At 37.4% G+C, this 20,608-nt stretch overlaps 1 protein-coding gene across 2 annotated transcripts in view; it reads left to right on the forward strand.

Moving 5' to 3' along the window:
* Window positions 1-20,608, forward strand: part of LOC139980005 (stromal interaction molecule homolog) — a 41,600-nt gene that overhangs the window by 7,792 nt on the left and 13,200 nt on the right. For both annotated transcript variants that reach the window (XM_071991334.1, XM_071991335.1), the window contains exons 3-7: window positions 8,334-8,470; window positions 10,249-10,363; window positions 13,943-14,054; window positions 15,883-15,998; window positions 19,652-19,817. In XM_071991334.1, the coding sequence (XP_071847435.1) occupies window positions 8,334-8,470; window positions 10,249-10,363; window positions 13,943-14,054; window positions 15,883-15,998; window positions 19,652-19,817 (646 nt within the window). The remainder of the gene's footprint in view (window positions 1-8,333; window positions 8,471-10,248; window positions 10,364-13,942; window positions 14,055-15,882; window positions 15,999-19,651; window positions 19,818-20,608) is intronic.

Below are 20,608 nucleotides of genomic sequence, written 5' to 3' on the forward strand. Positions count from 1 at the left end.
CCTTCTCATTCTCCCACCCAAGGTGCCTACATCGTTTGTACTTTGTGTGGATTCTTATTCGATTTTATTCAACCGAAACGGTTCCTAAAGATCTTTGTTTGCCATCTACTGTGCATCGCTTGTGTTTTTGGACGGCCTATAATGTCAATTGGACCTCCTCAAAGGAACTTTTAAGTTGTCCACCCGATCACCCTGCAAACCTTTCTTTGAAAGATTCACAGTGTATGAAAGAGAAATTAAACATAATGCATCTGGTATTTTATGCAACATTATTTCTTTCTTGAGAAATCGTTCTCAAAACTTGCTTCAAAAAGTGGAGTCAATCCGTATACATGACTACAGTCTACTATGTATCATGATAGGAGAACTACCGTTTGGAAACCTTCAAGTACGGATCCCTCCAGAACAGATGCCTGGCCTGATTACAATGTAAAGTAAATAAATTGTTTACTGAATTTGTTATTTGTTTACTCTTGGTGCTTAGGACTGATATTTACACCAGCTACAAGTCACTCAGTCTACACAGTTTTATACACTCTACAAAAATAAATAAATATCATAAACCTGATGACATTTCAAAGAATTTAGAAGTGTTTCTAGTGAAGTCCATTTTTAAATTGAATTGCTTATTTAACTGTGGCATTTCATGCCAGTGTTTTATTTGCAAGACTTGGTTTATAATACAGTAGGACTCTAATGCTATGGCAGTACATATATTGGGTATATCTATATTTGCGCACTAGATCTGGGCACATTCTTGAAACTGCAAGAACTACCTAATAATGTTAGTTACAGTAGTATTCGCAGTCAGTAAATGTCAAGGCTGATTTGTAACCATTTTCCGGTGGTCTGGTGTGACTCACTTTCTCATCAGACGAAGACAGATGTCGGCGAGGTTGTCCAAGGGACAATCTATACAGTCATGTAGTTAAAGCAATGTTCTGCTGTTCATAATCTCTCATTTTTCAACAAAACCTACCAAGTAACAACTCAAGAGACGATTTTCTTGAACCATTACACACCTTGTACGATTTGGTATTCAAATGGATGCCAAGTATGGCGTTCTTAATTAAATTAAAAATAAAAATCTTTGTATTCTAAAATAGTTTTTGTTTACTGGATATTTTTTCATAACTTAGTCAAATCAGTCAGATGAACAAAAAAATTAGAAATTGTGAAAAAATTTGATGATCATTCTTCATTATATAAAAAAAAAGAAAATGGTTGGTCAAGCTAATGAATTGTATTTGTAACAAATTTTGGTATAGAATAATAGTAAACAACAAAAACCAGCAATAAAATCACCGTCCAGTGCAAATTCACATTTTTTGTAGAAGTATGTGTAGTACTGTGCTTAATATCCTCTGAAATTTGGATCCACTCGCCACATATATATACATTCCTATAAACTGCTGTACTGTATACCACAGGTAATGTACACAATAGTTAACACATTGGTTATGATTGGTACTAGGCATACAGTATATTGATTTGATGTCATGGCCTTACTTCTACAGTATATAGTAGTTATTCTGGAAGGTCTACCGTTGTGAGTTAAAACACCTTGCTGATTAGTGGTGTCAGCTTGTCTTTCAACTGCAGCATTCATGACAGTTCAGGACAATGTTTGTCAATTTAAAAGAGAATTTTGACATTGTTTTTTTTACAATTTGTAAAAAATTGGCCTATTCTCAGCAAGTTATGATGTTCAGAGAATATGAACCAATCACTGATTGGTTGGATTAAAGGAGTTGGGTGGGGTAGTGGGGGGGGGGTGGGTGGTAGAGAGAATGTCAGGAGAAGGGAGAGGATATGTCAGATGTACAACCACTGTCCACCAGAAATGTAAAGGCATCTGCCTCGAGACTGTTTACAATCGGAATATGGATGTTTACTCCTGTCTGAAATTCTAATGGCAGAAATAAATTTGACTTGTGACCTTTTAATTATGTTTGCTAAACACTGTTGGAGAATGGACGATTGTGTACAAGTGTGCTTGGCTTATAAACTTGGCCATGAATGAACTGACCTTTTTTGGTGTTCAGTGAATACAATACTATCCCCTATCAACTAATCACATACTGTACAATGGCCACACTGTGCATAAAATGGTACTACTGTTTTAAGATAGGCTATGCGTGTATGATATTGCTTATTACATACATATGGTACAGTAAGGTCAGTTCCATATAAGTCAGTGTAACATTAGGCATTTCAAAACCTGCCAAATGGAGATCTATTTTGCTCTTGTGCTCGACTCTGTGTTAGACTATACAAGAATATCCTGTCGGCTTTAAGAAACTTAAAACCTGTACTGCAATGTCGTGACAGCTTAAACTGACAACTCAACATGACTCTTAACCTAGTATGCAATGCGATATATCCACAATGCGATGAAGTAATTCATTTGGAATCATGTAGGATTACTTTAGGGCGGATAGGAAAAAAGCAGAATTGCAGTGGAAAGAAGGGGATGACACAACGTAGCTCTGTAAATCATCATTGGTTTAGTTTGCACAGCTGTACTCTTGTTATGGATGCAAAGTCCAGTGAAAGCTGCATTAGTTCATTATAGAGTTGTATTATCAACGGTTGGGAGCGACAATTACAAATCGTTAAAACAAGTGAATGGAATTAAGAATGAAAAATGCTTCATTAGTGAGATTAATGTCTTTTAGGCTGTGGCTAAGTCCCACAAACCCTCAACTTGGTCAAGTCAAATTAGAAATTTCAAGGAAGTTCCGGGTGATCATGTTTTGTATAATGTACAGTATTGTTATATTGAACATGTTGCGAGCATCTGAGTGCATGTACTAATATCTATTGCATTACATTTAAAGCAAAACGTTCCAAGAACTACACAATGACAAAGAACTAGTAGTGTGTTTTTTTGCTAATGTTGTTTGCTTTTTTTCACACCAATTCCTTTTGGGAACCACCCTTTGCAATTTAATAACTATTGTACACCATTGTTGTTTTCATAAGTTGAATAGTTCAGCGTGTCAACCTTTTGATTCTGTTCACAGTATTCAAGTCCAAAGAAGGCTCGCAAAGTTGCGATGAACTTGATTTATCTTTGTTAGGCTTTTACTGTCCTTGCTTCTCCTGAGCTACTGTATGCTTCAGAAATTAAAAACAAGAAACAATTGGTTGTCATCCCCTCTGGTTTATTCAAAGAGCATCATCGGAAAAAATACTATTAAAGATGTACTCTTTGAATTAAAAAATTCAAAAGAATATGATTAGAAATTTAGGACAGGAAGTGAAATTTGCATTCATATTCATACCAACAGTAGACCCTTTCTTCCTAAGGGATAACTTATCATATTAAACTCCGGGTCAAAATAGCATCCTTCTCTTGACATGTACAGTAGTACCTTGTAGGACATAGCATCCTTAGGAGGCTTTAAATGCTTTAGGCAAGCAGACATTGTTGACGGTTCCTGGTCAAAAGATGTTTTCTTGTGTCATGCAACTGATCAGGTCTTATCAACTTTAGTATTCCTGGAAGCAGATATCAAACTCTGCGGTTGTTTTTTGGCCAGAGAAGGGGGATGGAGGGGTGGGGAGATGGAGGGGTGGGAGGGGGGAGTCTGTCCCCTTCTCAGTCTCCTTGTGGTACTCGTCATTCACTCCCAATACCAGATTTCTAAATCTACAGGCGAAGTCTTCATCCTTTAGACATTGACGTCAGCAATGTCAGATGGAAGTACTTGCTCCACCCACCTCCAGTGTCAATCGCAGCCGATTCTGATCCCAGCGACCTGTAGCAATTCTAATACAGACCTCGAGTCTAGAGAGGAGCTTCCTTTGGATGGTTCCAATGAGAGATAGAGCCCCGGATCAGAATATTGTGCAGCTCTTCGAATTGGAACCAGGAGGAACAGATGGATCCACAGGACTTAACTGCTTTCCGCTCGGAAATGCTCTCTGAACTGTAGGTCCGGTCAAGTCTGGGAACAGTACTTCCAGGTCTGGCCAGGTCAAAGGCCAAACTCAAGATTGGTCAACCAAATTACCAAACAGCACTGACCCAAGAATTGGTATCTTTGATGCTGACTTGGTGTTTATTGGCAGTGACGGAGGGCACCCCCTTCACAGAGGCCCTCAGCTCAGAAAGGGTCCTTCTGTTGTGACACAGCGTTCCTTACTAAATACTTGTTCTTCCTATTGGGCAGAATCAGTTTAGATGAGGGTGTTAGGGGCTTTGGTTTCAAATCAGGTTTCAGTACCTCTTCCTCTTTACCTTGTTTGTGTGATAACTTCAGTTTTGAGAATAATAGTTTCGGCTTTGGTTGTTCTAAAAGTAATAACTTCCATTCAATTTTAATAGACGATTACAGCCAGATATATATGCATTAGTACTGTACCATCTTATAGACAGACAAATTCTCCCGTACTATCAGATTACTTCAGCCAGCTCTGCATGTTTTTAATAGATGTAATAACATGCAAAACTATACCCGCTATAATAATAAATCTATCTAGAATTTTTTTTTTTTTCTTTCCATTTTTGTCATGATCTCATTCTGTAAGAGTACACTGACTTTACGTGTTACCACAAATATTGCACAGATTACAAAATATTGTGTCCTATTCATTGGTTTTTGCATTCCTTTCCATCTATGGCTTTTGAGAGAGAAGGAAATTTCAAACAACCAATGTGACCAATCAAACTGTACATACTTTGTGTTCAAGGAATGGTAGTATAATGTGAAATTGCATACTGTATATATCTGTGTGTGCGCGACTGAAAACGTATCCCTTCCTTCCTTTATAAATTACATAACATTGGACAAGCAAGTTTGCATCAGCATAGCATATAAATTTGCTGATGGATGTTATGTATCCACATGATAACCAATTTTAATCGGGTTTTAGCCTGTGATCCCGTTGGTAAGTTTCTTCCAGATTTTATGTGCAGAAAACCGTACCGATCCGACGAACTGATCGCATCCACGATTCAGCGAAATTAAAATAATAGAATCACGTTTAGAAGCAACCGTATCATCTCACACAGTAAACTGCTCTGACACTCTATATTAAGGAATATGCATGATTGAAACGTCCAGTCAGGATTTCAATCGATACTTGTCTAGACTGTAATCTTTTTTCGTTTCATTTTCTGCTATTTGTATAATAATACAGTACCCCTTACTGCAGACTCTAGCCAATAAATCCTAGATGTAGAGATACCCAGTGGCCTTCTGCACCGTATTCTAATACCGTACTTTAATACGTTTCTTCAACTTTAGTCCCTACCCGGAAATGACAATTTTTTTGATCAAAGTCTCTTTTAATACATCTCTTCTACTTTAGTCCCTATCCAGACTTGACAATTCTTGTCAAAGTCTCTATAATGATATATCATCTCCTTGAGAGGCTGAGAATTGATTTTCAATTTTGAAATATACAGCACGGTACTACTAAGTGCGAGCCGTACTATACTCGTGTACAGTGTACAGTATATCATTATTAATGAGAGAGCTCTATAAAATGCACAGTTCTTCCCATTGTGTGAACACATAAACTTATGCATGTTATTTTCATTGTAGAACTGTGCACAGCATTCAAATGTGCATTGAATATCAAATTTTGTACTGCATTATGCATACAGTAGCGTTTTGCATTAATAACTTTAAAATGAAAAGACTTCAATAACACATCCTCTACAATGTTTCCTGCACGAGTACATTGTCTCAGTGAAGTGGCACAATGTGATATGAATTTGCTTGAAGGCATTGACTCATTTCTGACGTTAAAATAGTACGGAGAAAACAGTTGAACAAATGAGAGAATGAGGTGAGCAGGAAAGGGGAAAAAAGGGTGCAGGGTATTTCCCCAGAAGATTTGATGAATACTAAAATTTTGTTAAAAATAAAGAATTTTTTAATTGTACATTTAGTTTTACACACATCATATATATATAAAGGTAAGTTTGTACTACATTGCATACATGTACAGTACTTAATGTAATATATATATTTACATACTGCACATAGATACATGCACACAGACATATGTATATACATATGTGAAACTACTGTAGTATCATGTTGAGGAAATTCATTAGTATTGTATAGCAATGTGGTTCGTTAACTTTGTCTTTGTTTACTTAAGATTGTACTTGTTGACTTTAAGCAAATTGATACAGTAAATGCTAATTATCATATTTCTAGAATTAATAGGTTCTATTTGATAGTCACAGCTGTTACAGTATACATGAATTATTATGCTTTCTGTTTCTGCAGTGCTGTTTATTGTGCAGTGTTTCATTTTCAAGAGTCATACTAGATAACAATAACACCCAGGAACACCATGCATGGACAGTGAAGTTCTTCCAACATTTGAGGATCTTAAATTAATAATGGAACACATATTAACATAATCCAAAATTGTCGGTGCCAATATTGGGATAGTTATCTTGTGTTAATTGTGGTAGTTTAAAGACTTAAGAACTGTTATCCAAATGGGAGACATATAGTTTCTTGTAAGCTAAGTAGAAATTTAGTGGAATGTGTTGAATATGAATGCCTTAATAATAATAATAATAATATTCAGTTCTCATAAAGCGCAAAAATCATTAAAAACATCTCAATGTGCTGAAAAAAAAAAAAAAAAAAAAGCACAGAAACCCAAAAAACAACACAGACAAAAATACACAACTGAAAAAGAACAGAGTAGAAAGACAAATTAATTGACATAATCGTGACCTTCATAAGCCACTTTGAAGAGGAGTGTTTACAGGTGTTTCTTGAAATGTTTTGTGGACATAGATGCGCGGATATTGACTGGTGTAGCGTTCCATAGCACCGGGGCGGCGACGGTAAACGAGCAGGCTCCATAGGTCTTTGTGCGTGCACGTACTGGAACAAGATTGTTCGTAGGTCTGATGTTTCCAGCTTGAAGTCCTCGAAGAGGAATGTACGAGGTCAACATATCGCAGATGTATGCCGTGTATTATGATTTCATCTGCGTATGCAGTCATGTCATTTGTATATGTACAAGCCTCACATCTCAACAGAGAAACACATCTTAACAGTGTTCTCTGAATCTTTCATTCAGGCTAGATTACAGTAGATGCAAATAATCCGTTTTTTCCCCTTTCTTACATCTCTCAATTTATTCCCTCGGTGGACTACTGATTTCAAAATTGTTCGAGACATTTCGACGAGACAGGTTATATTGAGATACCGTATCTGTTCATGAATCTAACCAGGGTTGTGATAGAATCAAATTTGCTATTCCCTCACTGGCAGCTGCCTTCATAATACCCATCATGTCATTTGCTTCCTAGATGGTACAGTTTTGCTGACATTTGTTCAGGCTTTGATGTGGATGGACAAGGGTAGTTCAATAATTTATATAGGAACACAAAACCTAGTTGAAGTGGCAAGATCCCATCATGAATGTGGGTTGATAGCACAGTAGTACCTGTTTCAAGCTGTTCAAGCTTTCAGGTGGTTTGAAGAACAAATTTCACACGCTTTGATGGTTAAATAAAAGATGATGAGTTTTTGAATCATTACGGACTAGTTTACACAATGGAAGGAATCCAGTGGTACCATCCATCACTGGATGTTCATATCGCCCCCCATCCCCATCCCCCCCCCCTAAAAAAAAAAGTTGTTGGCTTTGTGGACAATTGCAAGTTTGGAAGTCCCAAGTTGTAAAGCTACTCATATTTTTCCCCTTTAAATCAACCTTGCTGCACAAATTAGCTGTAGCTTGAAGCTTGTGTAGCACTTAATGCAGGAAATATGTCAAAGGTCGTGATGGAACCCAATGATCAATGGATTGAGGAGATTCCCATAGGAGTACAGTATGAAGCAAACCTACTTTATGTTTTTGTTTTGTTTTGTTTGAAGCAAACCTACTTTATGTTTTGTTTTGTATGAAGCAAACCTACTTTATGTTTTTGTTTGTTTTGTATGAAGCAAACCTACTTTATGTTTTGTTTTGTATGAAGCAAACCTACTTTATGTTTTTGTTGTGTATGAAGCAAACCTACTTTATGTTTTTGTTTGTTTTGTATGAAGCAAACCTACTTTATGTTTTGTTTTGTATGAAGCAAACCTACTTTATGTTTTTGTTGTGTATGAAGCAAACCTACTTTATGTTTTTGTTTGTTTTGTATGAAGCAAACCTACTTTATGTTTTGTTTTGTATGAAGCAAACCTACTTTATGTTTTTGTTGTGTATGAAGCAAACCTACTTTATGTTTTTGTTTTGTTTTGTATGAAGCAAACCTACTTTATGTTTTTGTTTTGTTTTGTATGAAGCAAACCTACTTTATTTTTTTGTTTTCTTTCTCCTGATTTACTTCCTTATAGTGTGTCAAGACAATGATTTGGCCTGCAAGGCATTGAGACAAGACAATGACCGTCCTGGCTTCGATGCACTCAAACTAATTCACAGACAGATCGACGATGATCACAACGGCAACGTCGATTTGTCCGAGAGCGATGAGGTGAGTTTCTTCTCTTCTTTTTCCTTCTCTTAAAAGAAGCAAGCTTTTCTGTAATCTGTTTTAGTGGATGTTTGGGAGCTAAATAAGGTTCTCCATTCTCCATAGTGTTGAAGTACTATACTAGTTACTTCGTTCCTCGCTTACCTGTCTCCCCACAACCTCAGTCAACATCGTGCGTTTTGTTGTCCGGATTTCCTACAGCGATTTTCGTGCGGAATTGACCCTGTGTTCTTGGTCGTTTCCATAATTTGGATACTGTAGTATGGTAAAGACCAAGAACCTAGGTTCCAATTCCGTACGAAAATCGCTGTAGGAAATCCGGACAACAAAACGTACAATGTTGGCTGAGGTTGTGAGGAGACAGATAAGCTTGTCACTCCTAAATATCCAAACCAGTAAGTTTTGGAATATCTTAGGTATTTTGCACTGTGAGAGTGGTACGGTGAGGAGGTGGAATTGGGGGAGTAGTGGGCTAGGTATGTAGATGAGGAACGTCCATTTAAGTAGATTGGAGACAGGTAAGTATCGTCGCTCATTAAATTCCCAACCAGTACTTGGCAGGGAATTGGTTTACAACTATCTTTATCCCCCAAGAAAAGAGTATTTTCAAGCTTTGTTAACTACAGTAGTCCAGGTTACTTATAAGGTCTAACTTTGAGATTGTCTATGCTCAACTAGGTACTTTGGGTAGATAGAATTGGAGGGGGGTTGAATACGTAGAAGTGTCTGGTAGCTGTTAGGAAATCAGTCACCGTTATGCTGTGCATTGTAATGAGGGTGTTAAATGGTTTTAAATGGTTACAGTGTGTATAATTCATACTCCTGTACAGTGTGTATAATTCATACTCTAGTACAGTGTGCACAACTCATACTCTGGTACCGTGTGTACAATTCACACCTACCAGACACATTGAATGATAAAGACATTTCACAGAACGTTATCACTTAAATAAGGAACTTCCTGAATGTTGTTAAGCTTCAGTTATTTTTGATAAAAGCTGCTGGTACTAAAGGATAGATAAATGAGATTAATAAAGTGTGTAGTGTAGTGCACATTACTGTAAACTGTCTAGTTACAATGATTAGCTGTGCAAGCTTCAATAATGGTACTAGAGGTCAAAATATCAGTTATATTGCAAATTTGTTTCTATAATGACTGTGTATCTTTCAACTACATATATATATCCTATTTCATGATATTATAAATGAAGCAGTGCTTTTGTAAACTTACATACTGAAATTCTCCTGAGCTCATCAGAGTAAAATCTTCAGCTGTTTTCAGAAGAGGTGTGTTCAAATACAAAATTCCTGCATGAAATCACCATAACTTGCATTTGAACTAACACTGTGACTCTGTGAGGGGTATTAATTATGTATATACAGTGTTTTTCCCTGAAGATGGAGCATATCATGGAATGACAAATTGATGGACTTACAGTATCTCCTCTCCCTTATAGATGTTAGCGTCTGAGATTTCAGCCCCTTGTGAATATTGTCAGAATTTCTAAAGAAATATCTACCAATTCTTACTTATCGAAAGAAAACTGGCAGGTATTGTCAGTACAAATTTCTGTCTTTATGTTTGTAACCCAATTTAGAAAATGTGCTGCCATTTTGGAAATTTACTAATAATCACTCAAATTGTTTGGTTTGGTCTGTGATGTTTATCAGGCAAAAAGTACTGTTGTCCTGTTAATATTCATCTTATTCGGCCTTGCAAATTAAAGTCCTGAACAACTTTTTACAATTATTACAATTATTTTGTTTTTCCATTTTAGTTTTTGAGAGATGAATTGAAGTACAAAGATGACTTTGACAGGCATAATGTATTTCACCGGGGAGACCAGCACGTCAGCGTGGAGGAGTTGTGGACAACGTGGAAGTTTTCTACTGGTCAGTAATAATAATAGTAATTAACAGTTCTTATATAGTACAACTTAAAATAAAGTCTGGCCACGCTGTAATTAACCCTGGTCATTAGTAACTTGTCACACCTACACACACCCAAGTGTGCACAATTCAAACAATCTCTCCTGGGGCACCACAGTGCACCACAGCTAGTGTCCCCTGGGCGCCTTCCCATAGGGTGCAGCCACAAACCGGCGCACCATTTATACACCTGGGTGAAGAGAGGCAATGGAGATAAGGTGCCTTGCTCAAGTACACATTGTAATGATCTGGCCAGGATTCAAACTTGCACTCATCTGTGACGTTTGTAACACAAACAAGTTATGTACATTGATGACAGAAAAAAAGTTAACCAAGAAATCCTCGTTTGGGTAGGGAGAGGCATGATATTTAGTTACAAAGTTTTCATTTTTATAGCTACAAATTTATATTTTGCGTTTGAGATTTCATTGTTGCCCAACCCTTCATTCTAACATTTCTGAAATAACGTAAAGAAATGGACTTCACTTCATCTCGCACGCGCATCGTACAGTACGAGTAAAATATCTCGTGGAGGCCAACAATTTGTAAATGCTACAGGCTTTGCGACTGGAGTATCATCGCAGATGTGTGCCGACGACTACGATCCAGTTATCTGTCTAGGATTTGCTCCTTACAGGCAACCAGACATTTTATCTAGCGACCACGGATGACTAAGATTTGCTAGGCTTCCCTTCATTTTTGAAAGAGGAAACTTGAGGAAGACTAGCAGTCGTTTCTTCAGCATGCACAGTTTACTACCGTTAATACACCATGGAACACCATGTTATAGTGTGTAGTGTTGTTCTATAGCTTTTTGGCAACTGACAAGGGTCTTTTTTCGAAGGTTAGTGTCATAGATTCTGTAAAGTAAAAAAAATTGTGCAATCACAAAATAAAACAAAGAGAGATGAAGAGACCAGTCGTCTGAGGATTTGTCTAAAGTTTGCGGTAGATGTTATGTAATTATTCTGCTTCATTCATAATATCTCTAATATTAAGAATAAAAGTGGTGGCAGTCTACCGTTGCATATCCCAAACTCGACTAGTTTTACATTCAGATGTGGCCGACCGCCTATATTTTTTGCCGGCTCCAAATTCGTTTCTACAAAGTCACTTTCAGATACTGTATATATACTGTACATATCCCATCATAAAGATAACAATACCTTTAAAAACCTAATCCCAAATAATGACATGTAATACTGTACCTTTCTCTCTTCTAAGATTTAGAAAATTATAAAAAAAAAAAAAGAATCTTGAATGTTTCTCAGAAATGTAAGGTTACTTGAAATTCCCAGCTGGAGATTTTAACCTTTTGCTACAAAAGAAAAAATTGTATAATGTTTCCAAAGTGTGACCCTTTGGGTTAAAAACCTGTGGTTAAACCGAAGATCAAGTGTCTATTAGTCGCTGTTCAGTGTTGATGTAGTCGAAACAAACCCTGCCAAAGTCACTCCATTCTTTTAAATTGTACTACTCAGATTACAGGATGAGCTGTCCCATTAGGTCAGTTTTTTTTTCTGGTTTAACTTTATTTTACATATTCTTTTTCCTACAGCTGTAATCTCAGTTTCGTTCACTTTTAAGGAGACCAAAAAATGTTGATTTCAATTTGACTTTGCTTTTTCGTCTTTGAAGCAATCGAGGCTGTTCTTCTCACTTGAATTCTTCTCAGGTTGTAAATATGGTTTGAGCAATCCTGGTACATATTCTAGGTCAATCTTAGACATTCAGGGCAGGCCACAAATCTTGAGACCTTGGCTGTTTACTAGACAGCCGTCATGGGCTTCCAATGTAAAAATGCAGATTGAACAGTGACGGTCATTTTGAACAAATGGAAATCTGCACACCCCTCTATGTACATATTACATAGCTGCCATTGAGGCCCCTCTAACACTCATCTCCATCCATCATTTAAATTCTTTGGTAATCGTCTATTTTGGAAGGCAGTTTGCTTTGACCTTTGACATCCTCTTGTTGCCAACGTTGTAGCGTTGTGAATTTACTGTTTAATGATCTAAATGTTGTTAACCCTGTACCTTGCGGTTGATTGTTATCATATATTTATTTTCAAACAAATTCAATGATCTGTATGATTGGAAGAAATTTTGGTTCTTTTCAGATGAATTTGTGGTTTTTCTTTTGGCAAGTGTTGATCATTTCGGTACTCTAAACGGAACCATTTAAAAGATTAGAAGATGATTCTTAAAGTTTAAACTGAATTTTATTCGATTTAACCGTGTAAACTTACACGGCACAGCCCTAGGTTGTTGGTAGCATAAAAGTCGCTAAGTCAGTGGAGCATCTTGAGTTGCCAAGTTCTTACATGTTTCGTACAGCAAAGCTATGGTATTAAAAGGTTCTGAGGCCTTCTTGTCTTAAGCATCAAAGTTAGTGCATATAGTCTGTGAGCTGAGACTGAATTCAAGTTAACATCTCATAACGAGCCTGCCGATATAACAATGATCGGAGTTACGAGCACGTCCCCAGGTGATATCAAGACATGCCTTGAAGGTTTTATTCGAGGGTGGTGTGAAACTCTGTGCTAATTTGACAACAAATTGTAGTCTCTCGTTATGGGTAAACCTGGGAAACCAAGAAATTGAATATATAATAATAATAAATAAATACCATATCTTAAAGTGCTGTTATCATGAAATAAAACATGCTCAAGAGCACTGTACAAAAGAACCAATACCTGGAATATGAAATTACCAAACTAAAGAAAACCTAAAAGTAATAACAACAGCAATAAAAGTAAAATATGATAAGACAGGGTTATAAACCACAATTAAGAACATAAAAATATAAATATACATAAAAATGGGCACAGTTATATGAATAAAACAACGAATAAGATTAATGCCCATACTCAAGCCTACAAAGATAAGTTTTCAAATGCTTCTTAAAAGTGTCAATAGATGTGACATTTCTCAAGTGATGAGTAAGAGAATTCCAGAGTTTAGGACCTGCTGCACTGAACGAACAATCTCCATATGCGACTTTGTTAGTACGAGGAATGACTAGAGAAAGATGACTTTGGGGACCGTAATGTCCTAGCTGGAGTGTAGCGTTTCACCAAATCAGTCATATAACTCGGAGATTGATCATGAAGAATACGAAAAATGTGCAGAATGAGCTTGTAATTTATCCGGCGATGAATTGGCAACCAATGCAGGTCTCGGAGTACTGGAGTGATGTGTTCGTAACGGCGGGTTCTGGTGATGATTCTGGCAGCCGTATTCTGGACCCTCTGTAGTTTTTTGATTGAGGAGCATGACGTTCCATTCAGGAGAGCATTACAGTAATCGAAACGAGATGTAACCAGCGAATAGATGAGAGACTTAGTTACCTCCTCTTTAAGGGATGGACAAATTCTCCCGATGATGCGTAATCGGTTGTAACGAGAGCAACTATTTAAATTTATATCGTTTTCCATAGAATCTGCTTTTTCATATTTTCCAATCGTCCTGAGCTTTCGTGGTCAGTTGCTCAAAGATATTTTTTTGAAACTTTTACTCTTTGCTCTGTTATCTTTGGTAGTGTATAACTGGACGGTGGACGAAACAGTGCGGTGGCTGGTGGACTTTGTAGAGCTGCCGCAGTATGCCGAGACGTTCCAGAATAATGCCATCGAAGGATCCACCCTGCCGAAGTGAGTGTAAATTGTATTTATCTCCCTGTGGACCTCTGTGATCCTTTCTCTCTCCCACCCCCCCCCCACCCCCACCATGCATGTGTACCCTCTACTCTCACCCTTACTTTTTTCTCTCTAATCTAGCACAATCGGTAACCTTAAGCACCGTGTGACCCTTGCTAGCATTGTCAACTTTCAACTCTCTGTGAGAGATGTTTTCAGAATGTCACCAAGAACAGATCTCTGGTCTAAGGTTTGGGGGGGTTGGAAGGAATGCAAACAAATATTTTACTGTTAAAGCACTGTTTGATTTAACTTGCCCGACCCAACATTGAAAACAAGGGTTCACTGAAGGAAGACTTTGAGCAGATTGGATCAATTTCTCTCTTTTCTTCCCTCTCTCTTTCCTTTAGTGATTGTAAGGGATTTATATTCCTGTGTGTTGTTAATATTCCTCTCTTTAAACTCTAGTGCATATATTTGTTTTGTTTTCTTTGGTGGATCTGCTTTCTCCTTTGCTATTTGCTTCTTGTTAGGTTCTTCCAATATTTTTATTTTTTAACATTTGTGGGGGGGAAAAACTTTGAAATGAAAATTAAATGACATAGTGCCTTCTTCTTGCATTTGTATCCAAGCGTGCAGCGAGATAATAAAAATTGTGATATCAGATCTTGGCTTTAGTCAGAATTTTTTTTTTATGATTAATTATTACTGTAATATATACATGAGCTTGATTCCTATCTATGGTGTATAAAGTTAACTACTGTACCGGAAGAAACCTCCAGGGTTTGCCTGGTTTAACATAAGGGTAGTGATAATTCTGAAAATCAATATATATTCAGTATATATGCTCCCAACCAGTACATGTGCAACTTTGTATAGTTGTGATTGCATGCATTTCCTCATACCAGCACAAATATACATATGCACAGTTCCATATTTTACTTGCACTTAAATTTCATCTTTATTCAGACAAGCATGCAAATGTTCTTAAAGTTTCTGGGAACACACCCTGGGGCTCTGACAAGAGGAGAAGTCAATATTTAAAAAAAAAAAATTATAAAAAAAAAAAATGGAAAAAAAAATATAACCTTACACAATTTCTGACAGTTACAGTATATAGTGAATTTAGATTTCCATACCACAGAATATTATACAGTCGGGTATGAAATGGCAGGTTCTTCAAAAGGGTTGTAAACATATAAAACTTGTTGAACGGAAGCTTGAACAGGGCATCTAAGCTTAGGTTAAAAATGCATTTGAAAGTCAGTTGAGAAGGTGACGAAAAGTCTGTCAAGACCAATAATATAGCGATATCAAATTTAGGATAGTTTCTTAGTTCAATAAAAAATTATGAAGAGATGAAGAGAACATTGTTATCAGTGGGGAGGATAGTGGGAAGATGATAAAATACTGCAGTCTAATTGAAATGTCATTGTAAGGAATTCATCCCATATTTGAAGGGGGGGGGGGGGGGGGGGAATGGTTTAAAGAATGTTAGAAACGTTTCCTCAGATGGAAATGAAATCAATGATGGGTGTTTTCATTAGGGTTTGGTTATCCTTTAAAACCACAACATTTTTGGTTGATTGTTTATTTATGTTCTTCACTCCTCTCTTACCTGTCTCCGACCAACACATGCCCTCCAATCTACTACCATGACCTAACCAAATTAACCCTGCCACCACCCCATCCCCCTCCCCCTCCCCACCCCTTCTTGTTCGTTCTCATTGTTATAGATTCCACGGAGATCATGTTTAATAAATATCGATTATCGTCAATCATCGATTGGTAATTATTTAATACTTGATGAACATGTTTCTTTTTGTTTCTATCACTCCTGTAGGCTGGCAGTCAACAGTCCAACATTCCTCCAAGGTATCCTGGGGATCACAAATCCTATACATCGACAGAAAATATCACTCAAAGCGATGGACGCGGTTCTGTTTGGTCCTCCAAAGCGTAAGTAGGGATAACGTGTGTACACAGATCTGTGTACACATATTTACTTCGCTCCTCGCTTACCTGTCTCCCCACAGCCTTAGTACCCTCGTTCTACCCTGCCTAGAATGTCCTGGTAATCTTTTAACACTGTGCACCCTCTATGACCGGCTCCTTCGGTCACCGCCTTTCCTTCTCATTCTACCAACCAAAGTGTCTAGATCGCAAATTTTCGAGCGGATTTTGTCCACTTTTGGTTTCCCAGGAAGGAAAATACTGTTCTGGGAAATTTAACCATATAATAAAAATGACAGCAAGTGGGAGGACAGGGGGAGGGGGGAGGAGGTGGGGGTTCTCTTTCACACAGCTATGAACTTTCCAAAAACAAAGAAAAGTGTCACACATTTTTCTGTAATTCATCATCATTTTGAAACTTCAACACAACTTCATTTATGTAGTTCCTTGTTTTAGGTTGTTTTTCAAATCTCTCTGTAAGTCTTCCATTCAATTGGTACATACACATGACCTACCTGCAATTATTCAACAACAACAAAATTCCCTCCCTGTTGTTGTTTATATTTATGATTCATTCATATTCGATATGTCAACTCCGATCACCATGGTAATGAATGGGCTTGCTCACATCTAAAAGCAGTGATATTGCAATATCCTGCTATTATGCATTTTTTTTTGTCATATCTCAAAAATTCTATATGCAAGAAGATAACAACAAAACCAAGAGAAAAATGAAAAAAACAGGCAAATTTTGAGAGTCTTCTGTATACCATTGCATTAGTGACATTCATCAAACCATTAAGCTCTTTGTTTTATTGCATAATTTGCAAATAAATGGAACTTTAGGTTCTTTGGCGAATTAGTAAATTATGCAATATTTGCCTTTGAAGTGTGGATGCAAGCAATTTATGGAAAGCAGAAAATATGTTTTTTTTTAATTTTTGGAAGTGCTCTGTTTTTTATTGAAGTTGAAAATGTGAGAGAGGGTTTTTTCTTTACTTGAGATCTGTTATTAATCATAGAGTGTTTTAATACGCATGCAATAAATTCAGGGTGACTAGCAGGCCTCTTGAGTCTGTCATCTATGGAGGTGAAAGGTTGAAATTGACTAAAAATAATGGCCAGAAACAGCTTATACATTCCACCAGTCTTTCCCCCTTTTTGTAAACAAATCTGCGAACCCAAACTCTTCCAACGTGTGCCATAAAACAATAAGCCTCACACCCTTACACAACTCCACCAGCCTTGTCCAAGGACATCTGTTTTTTGTGAATATCTCGGCAGATGTCTTGGACAATTTTGACACAGTCCTACAGAGAGTATATGATATATGTATGTTCTGGTCTAGTTTATACTGTAGTTGGTATATATGGTTTTAGCCCTCACTGTTGAAGTCATGCACTAGGGATGACTCATTTAAAACCTTTGTGGATGTTTTATGGAAGAGACGGACTTGGTTATTTAAGTAGAAATAAAAGATTTGCTTCTTTTGTAACCAGTCTTGGTATCAAGGTTTTATGTAAGCTGCTACCATGTGTTGTGACCTTTGTCATAAAAAAAAAAGGAAAATGAAAAGAGTTTTTATCTCTGGAACCTTAAGTTTTCTTTACAATTTTAAGAAAAATTGTGAATGGTTTTAGTTTACAAGTTTTCTCCTGGAATTTTGTTTTTGTAAACCAGTTTAGGAAGATGATTTTGTGTCTGGAATTGAAATGCTGCTGTGGGTGGACTTGCAACCAGATACAAGTTTAGGTTAAAAATATCAACCTACATGGGTTACCACAAACATAAAATTTAAAAAAAAATGGGGGAAAATATACATATATATCAAATTTGATGGTAATCTTTACATCTCTCAGTAAAACTTGATGCGAAAAGAAGTTTTAAAGATACTCACATCAACACTGACTAAGCCCATTTATGTAACATTTGTTGCAGTAGGGAGCTCTGTATCATGCACAAGTCTGTATCCAGCTGTACAGCTTTCCTTTTATGCAAATTAGTACTGTTCATGTAGTCTACAAATATATGCTCTGTATAAATCAATTTTCATTAAATGTGACTGAATGACTTTGTGGTCTAAAGTGTGGAATTGGTTGCACCATAAATAATATCTGACAACTTCATTGGGAGGTGAAAAGGAGTGGGGGAGGGGTGGGGGAAACAAAGAAAGGACTGTGAGAGAAGATTTCCTCCGCTCCTCTCTTACCTACTGTACCTGTCTCTCACTCCACAATTGCACTTTCCTATCTACTTAACTACACATTTTGGAAACATTTTAGCACTGCGCCCTCGCTCCCTGGGCCACACCCACTAATTCCTCCTTCCGTATCTACCCGCCCGGAAGTTTGTCTTTGTTTGTCTTTTCTTTAGAAATCGTGCACCTTTCAAACGTATTTTAGTTTGGGATCTGATACAGTGACTCTAGGATCCCAAGCTATAATAAGCTCGGTTGCGCTCAGCTGGTTTTGTAATGTCATTATTTGGATATTTGGTGCAACATTTTGTATAGCACTGCTCGTAACAAAAACGGAAGTAACTTGGAGATACCAGTAAAATTTAGGTAGCAGGGAGTGGGTTGTTTCCGTTATTGTTTTGGCCAACCAGTTTTGCATAATAAAAAGGTTCTCTTGTTTAACGACAGAGCGATAAAAGAAGAAAGGAAATAATTTGATCACTACTGCGTGGGTTTCTTATCCATCTGTTTTATTTCCTTGCTGATGTTGCTGGCATGGCTGTGTGTGTTTATAGATGTATATATGTGATGGCATGGCTATTTGTGTGTAGATGAATGTGTGATGGCATGGCTGTGTGTGCATTTAGATGTATGTGTGATGGCATGGCTGTATGGATGTATGTGTGATGGCATGGCTGTGTGTGTAGATGTATATGTGATGGCATGGCTGTGTGTGCATTTAGATGTATGTGTGATGGCATGGCTGTATGGATGTATGTGTGATGGCATGGCTGTGTGTGTAGATGTATATGTGATGGCATGGCTGTGTGTGCATTTAGATGTATGTGTGATGGCATGGCTGTGTGTGTAGATGTTTGTGTGATGGCATGTGTGAGCGTATAGATGTATGTGTGATGTCATGGCTGTGTGTGTAGATGTTTGTGTGATGGCATGGCTGTGTGTGTAGATGTTTGTGTGATGGCATGGCTGTGTGTGTAGATGTTTGTGTGATGGCATGGCTCATGGCTGTGTGTGTGGGTATAGTTGCGTGGCTGTGTGTGTGTACCCTCGGTTTATAATCAGGGTAACACAAAAATTTACACTATGGATTAGTTTGATACTTGGTACATGAATTCATCTTAGTTTGTTGTATAAGACTTCCAGTCATAGAGGTCAAAGGTCATCTGAGGTAATCAAAGGTGAAAATCTGAGAAACCTAGTCAACACCATAATTCCCTAAATAAGGCTTTGGTGAATTTCATATTGAGTGTGTGTGTGTGTCTTAGTTGGTCCCACACAAAAAACCACTGTGTTGAGTATCGGTGAACAGTTGGTTCTGGCATGTTTATCCTGGTCAATGACCAATGTGCTCCTTCATTAAGAGCTTGGCTTATCTCTTTAGTTATTCATCTAGCCATCCGTCTATCTATCCATTCGTTTCATTCATTTAATGATTTAACTATTTATCATCTGATATTTACAGCTATGAATAGTTACATCAAAGACTGGGTCCTCGTTCTTTCCTTAATCATCGCTCTCGGAGGCTGCTGGTTTGCTTTCGTCCAACATAGATATTCGAGGAACCACATCATGAACGAGCTTGAAGGTCTCCAGCAAGCAGAAGACTCCTTAAAACAGATGCAGGATAAGTAAGTCATTGGGGGCGCACTCCGTATAACTTGTGACCTTTGACACTACCGCAAGGTGGTGGTGGTCATCATTCACAAGGTCCTGACATTTATAGTGAATTGTTAAAAAATCCTCTGAAACTGTTATAAACCACTACCCAAAGTAGCCCAAGATATATACCTCTGGCAAAGGTGTGATTTTATTCATACAATTTGAGGTAGTACCACATCTAGACTTCAAGAGGTTGTACCTCATCAAGGCTTCCAGAAGACTTTCCTTTCATCAGTTTTTTTTCTATTCTACATGGCTTACCTTTTGCAATATAGTTGAGTGAAGACCACATTGCAGAGTGGGTGTACTATCGTAATGAAATGCCTATGTTTTACATGGCTTGCCTATTGCACTATAAGAAGAACACATTGCAGATTGGGTGTACTATCTTACTGAAATGCCTATTCACACTGAAGTACTACTACACCTTTTGAACATTTATTATCTGGTTAATAAAAAGTGTGTCCATTGTCGGATGCTCTTACACAACATGTTTGTTTGTTTACCAACTGTAAGTATAGTGTAAATCTATGTTACATAGGTTCTTTCCTTATGATTAAGATCAACACACAGTAGGTAAGAACCATAGATTATGCATTAAATTAAGACCCATATTTATACTTTATCATGAGAATGCTTTCATAACGTTGCCCTCTATTGAATGGCATTCTAGTGGGGGGGGGCATATCATCCAATCATGAATGTTGTCCTCATAGTGTCCCCTCCCAGGTGCTGATACTCCTCTGCCCCCTAAATTTTA

Source organism: Apostichopus japonicus, chromosome 14 (assembly GCF_037975245.1).
Source record: "Apostichopus japonicus isolate 1M-3 chromosome 14, ASM3797524v1, whole genome shotgun sequence".
NCBI lineage: Eukaryota > Metazoa > Echinodermata > Holothuroidea > Aspidochirotida > Stichopodidae > Apostichopus > Apostichopus japonicus.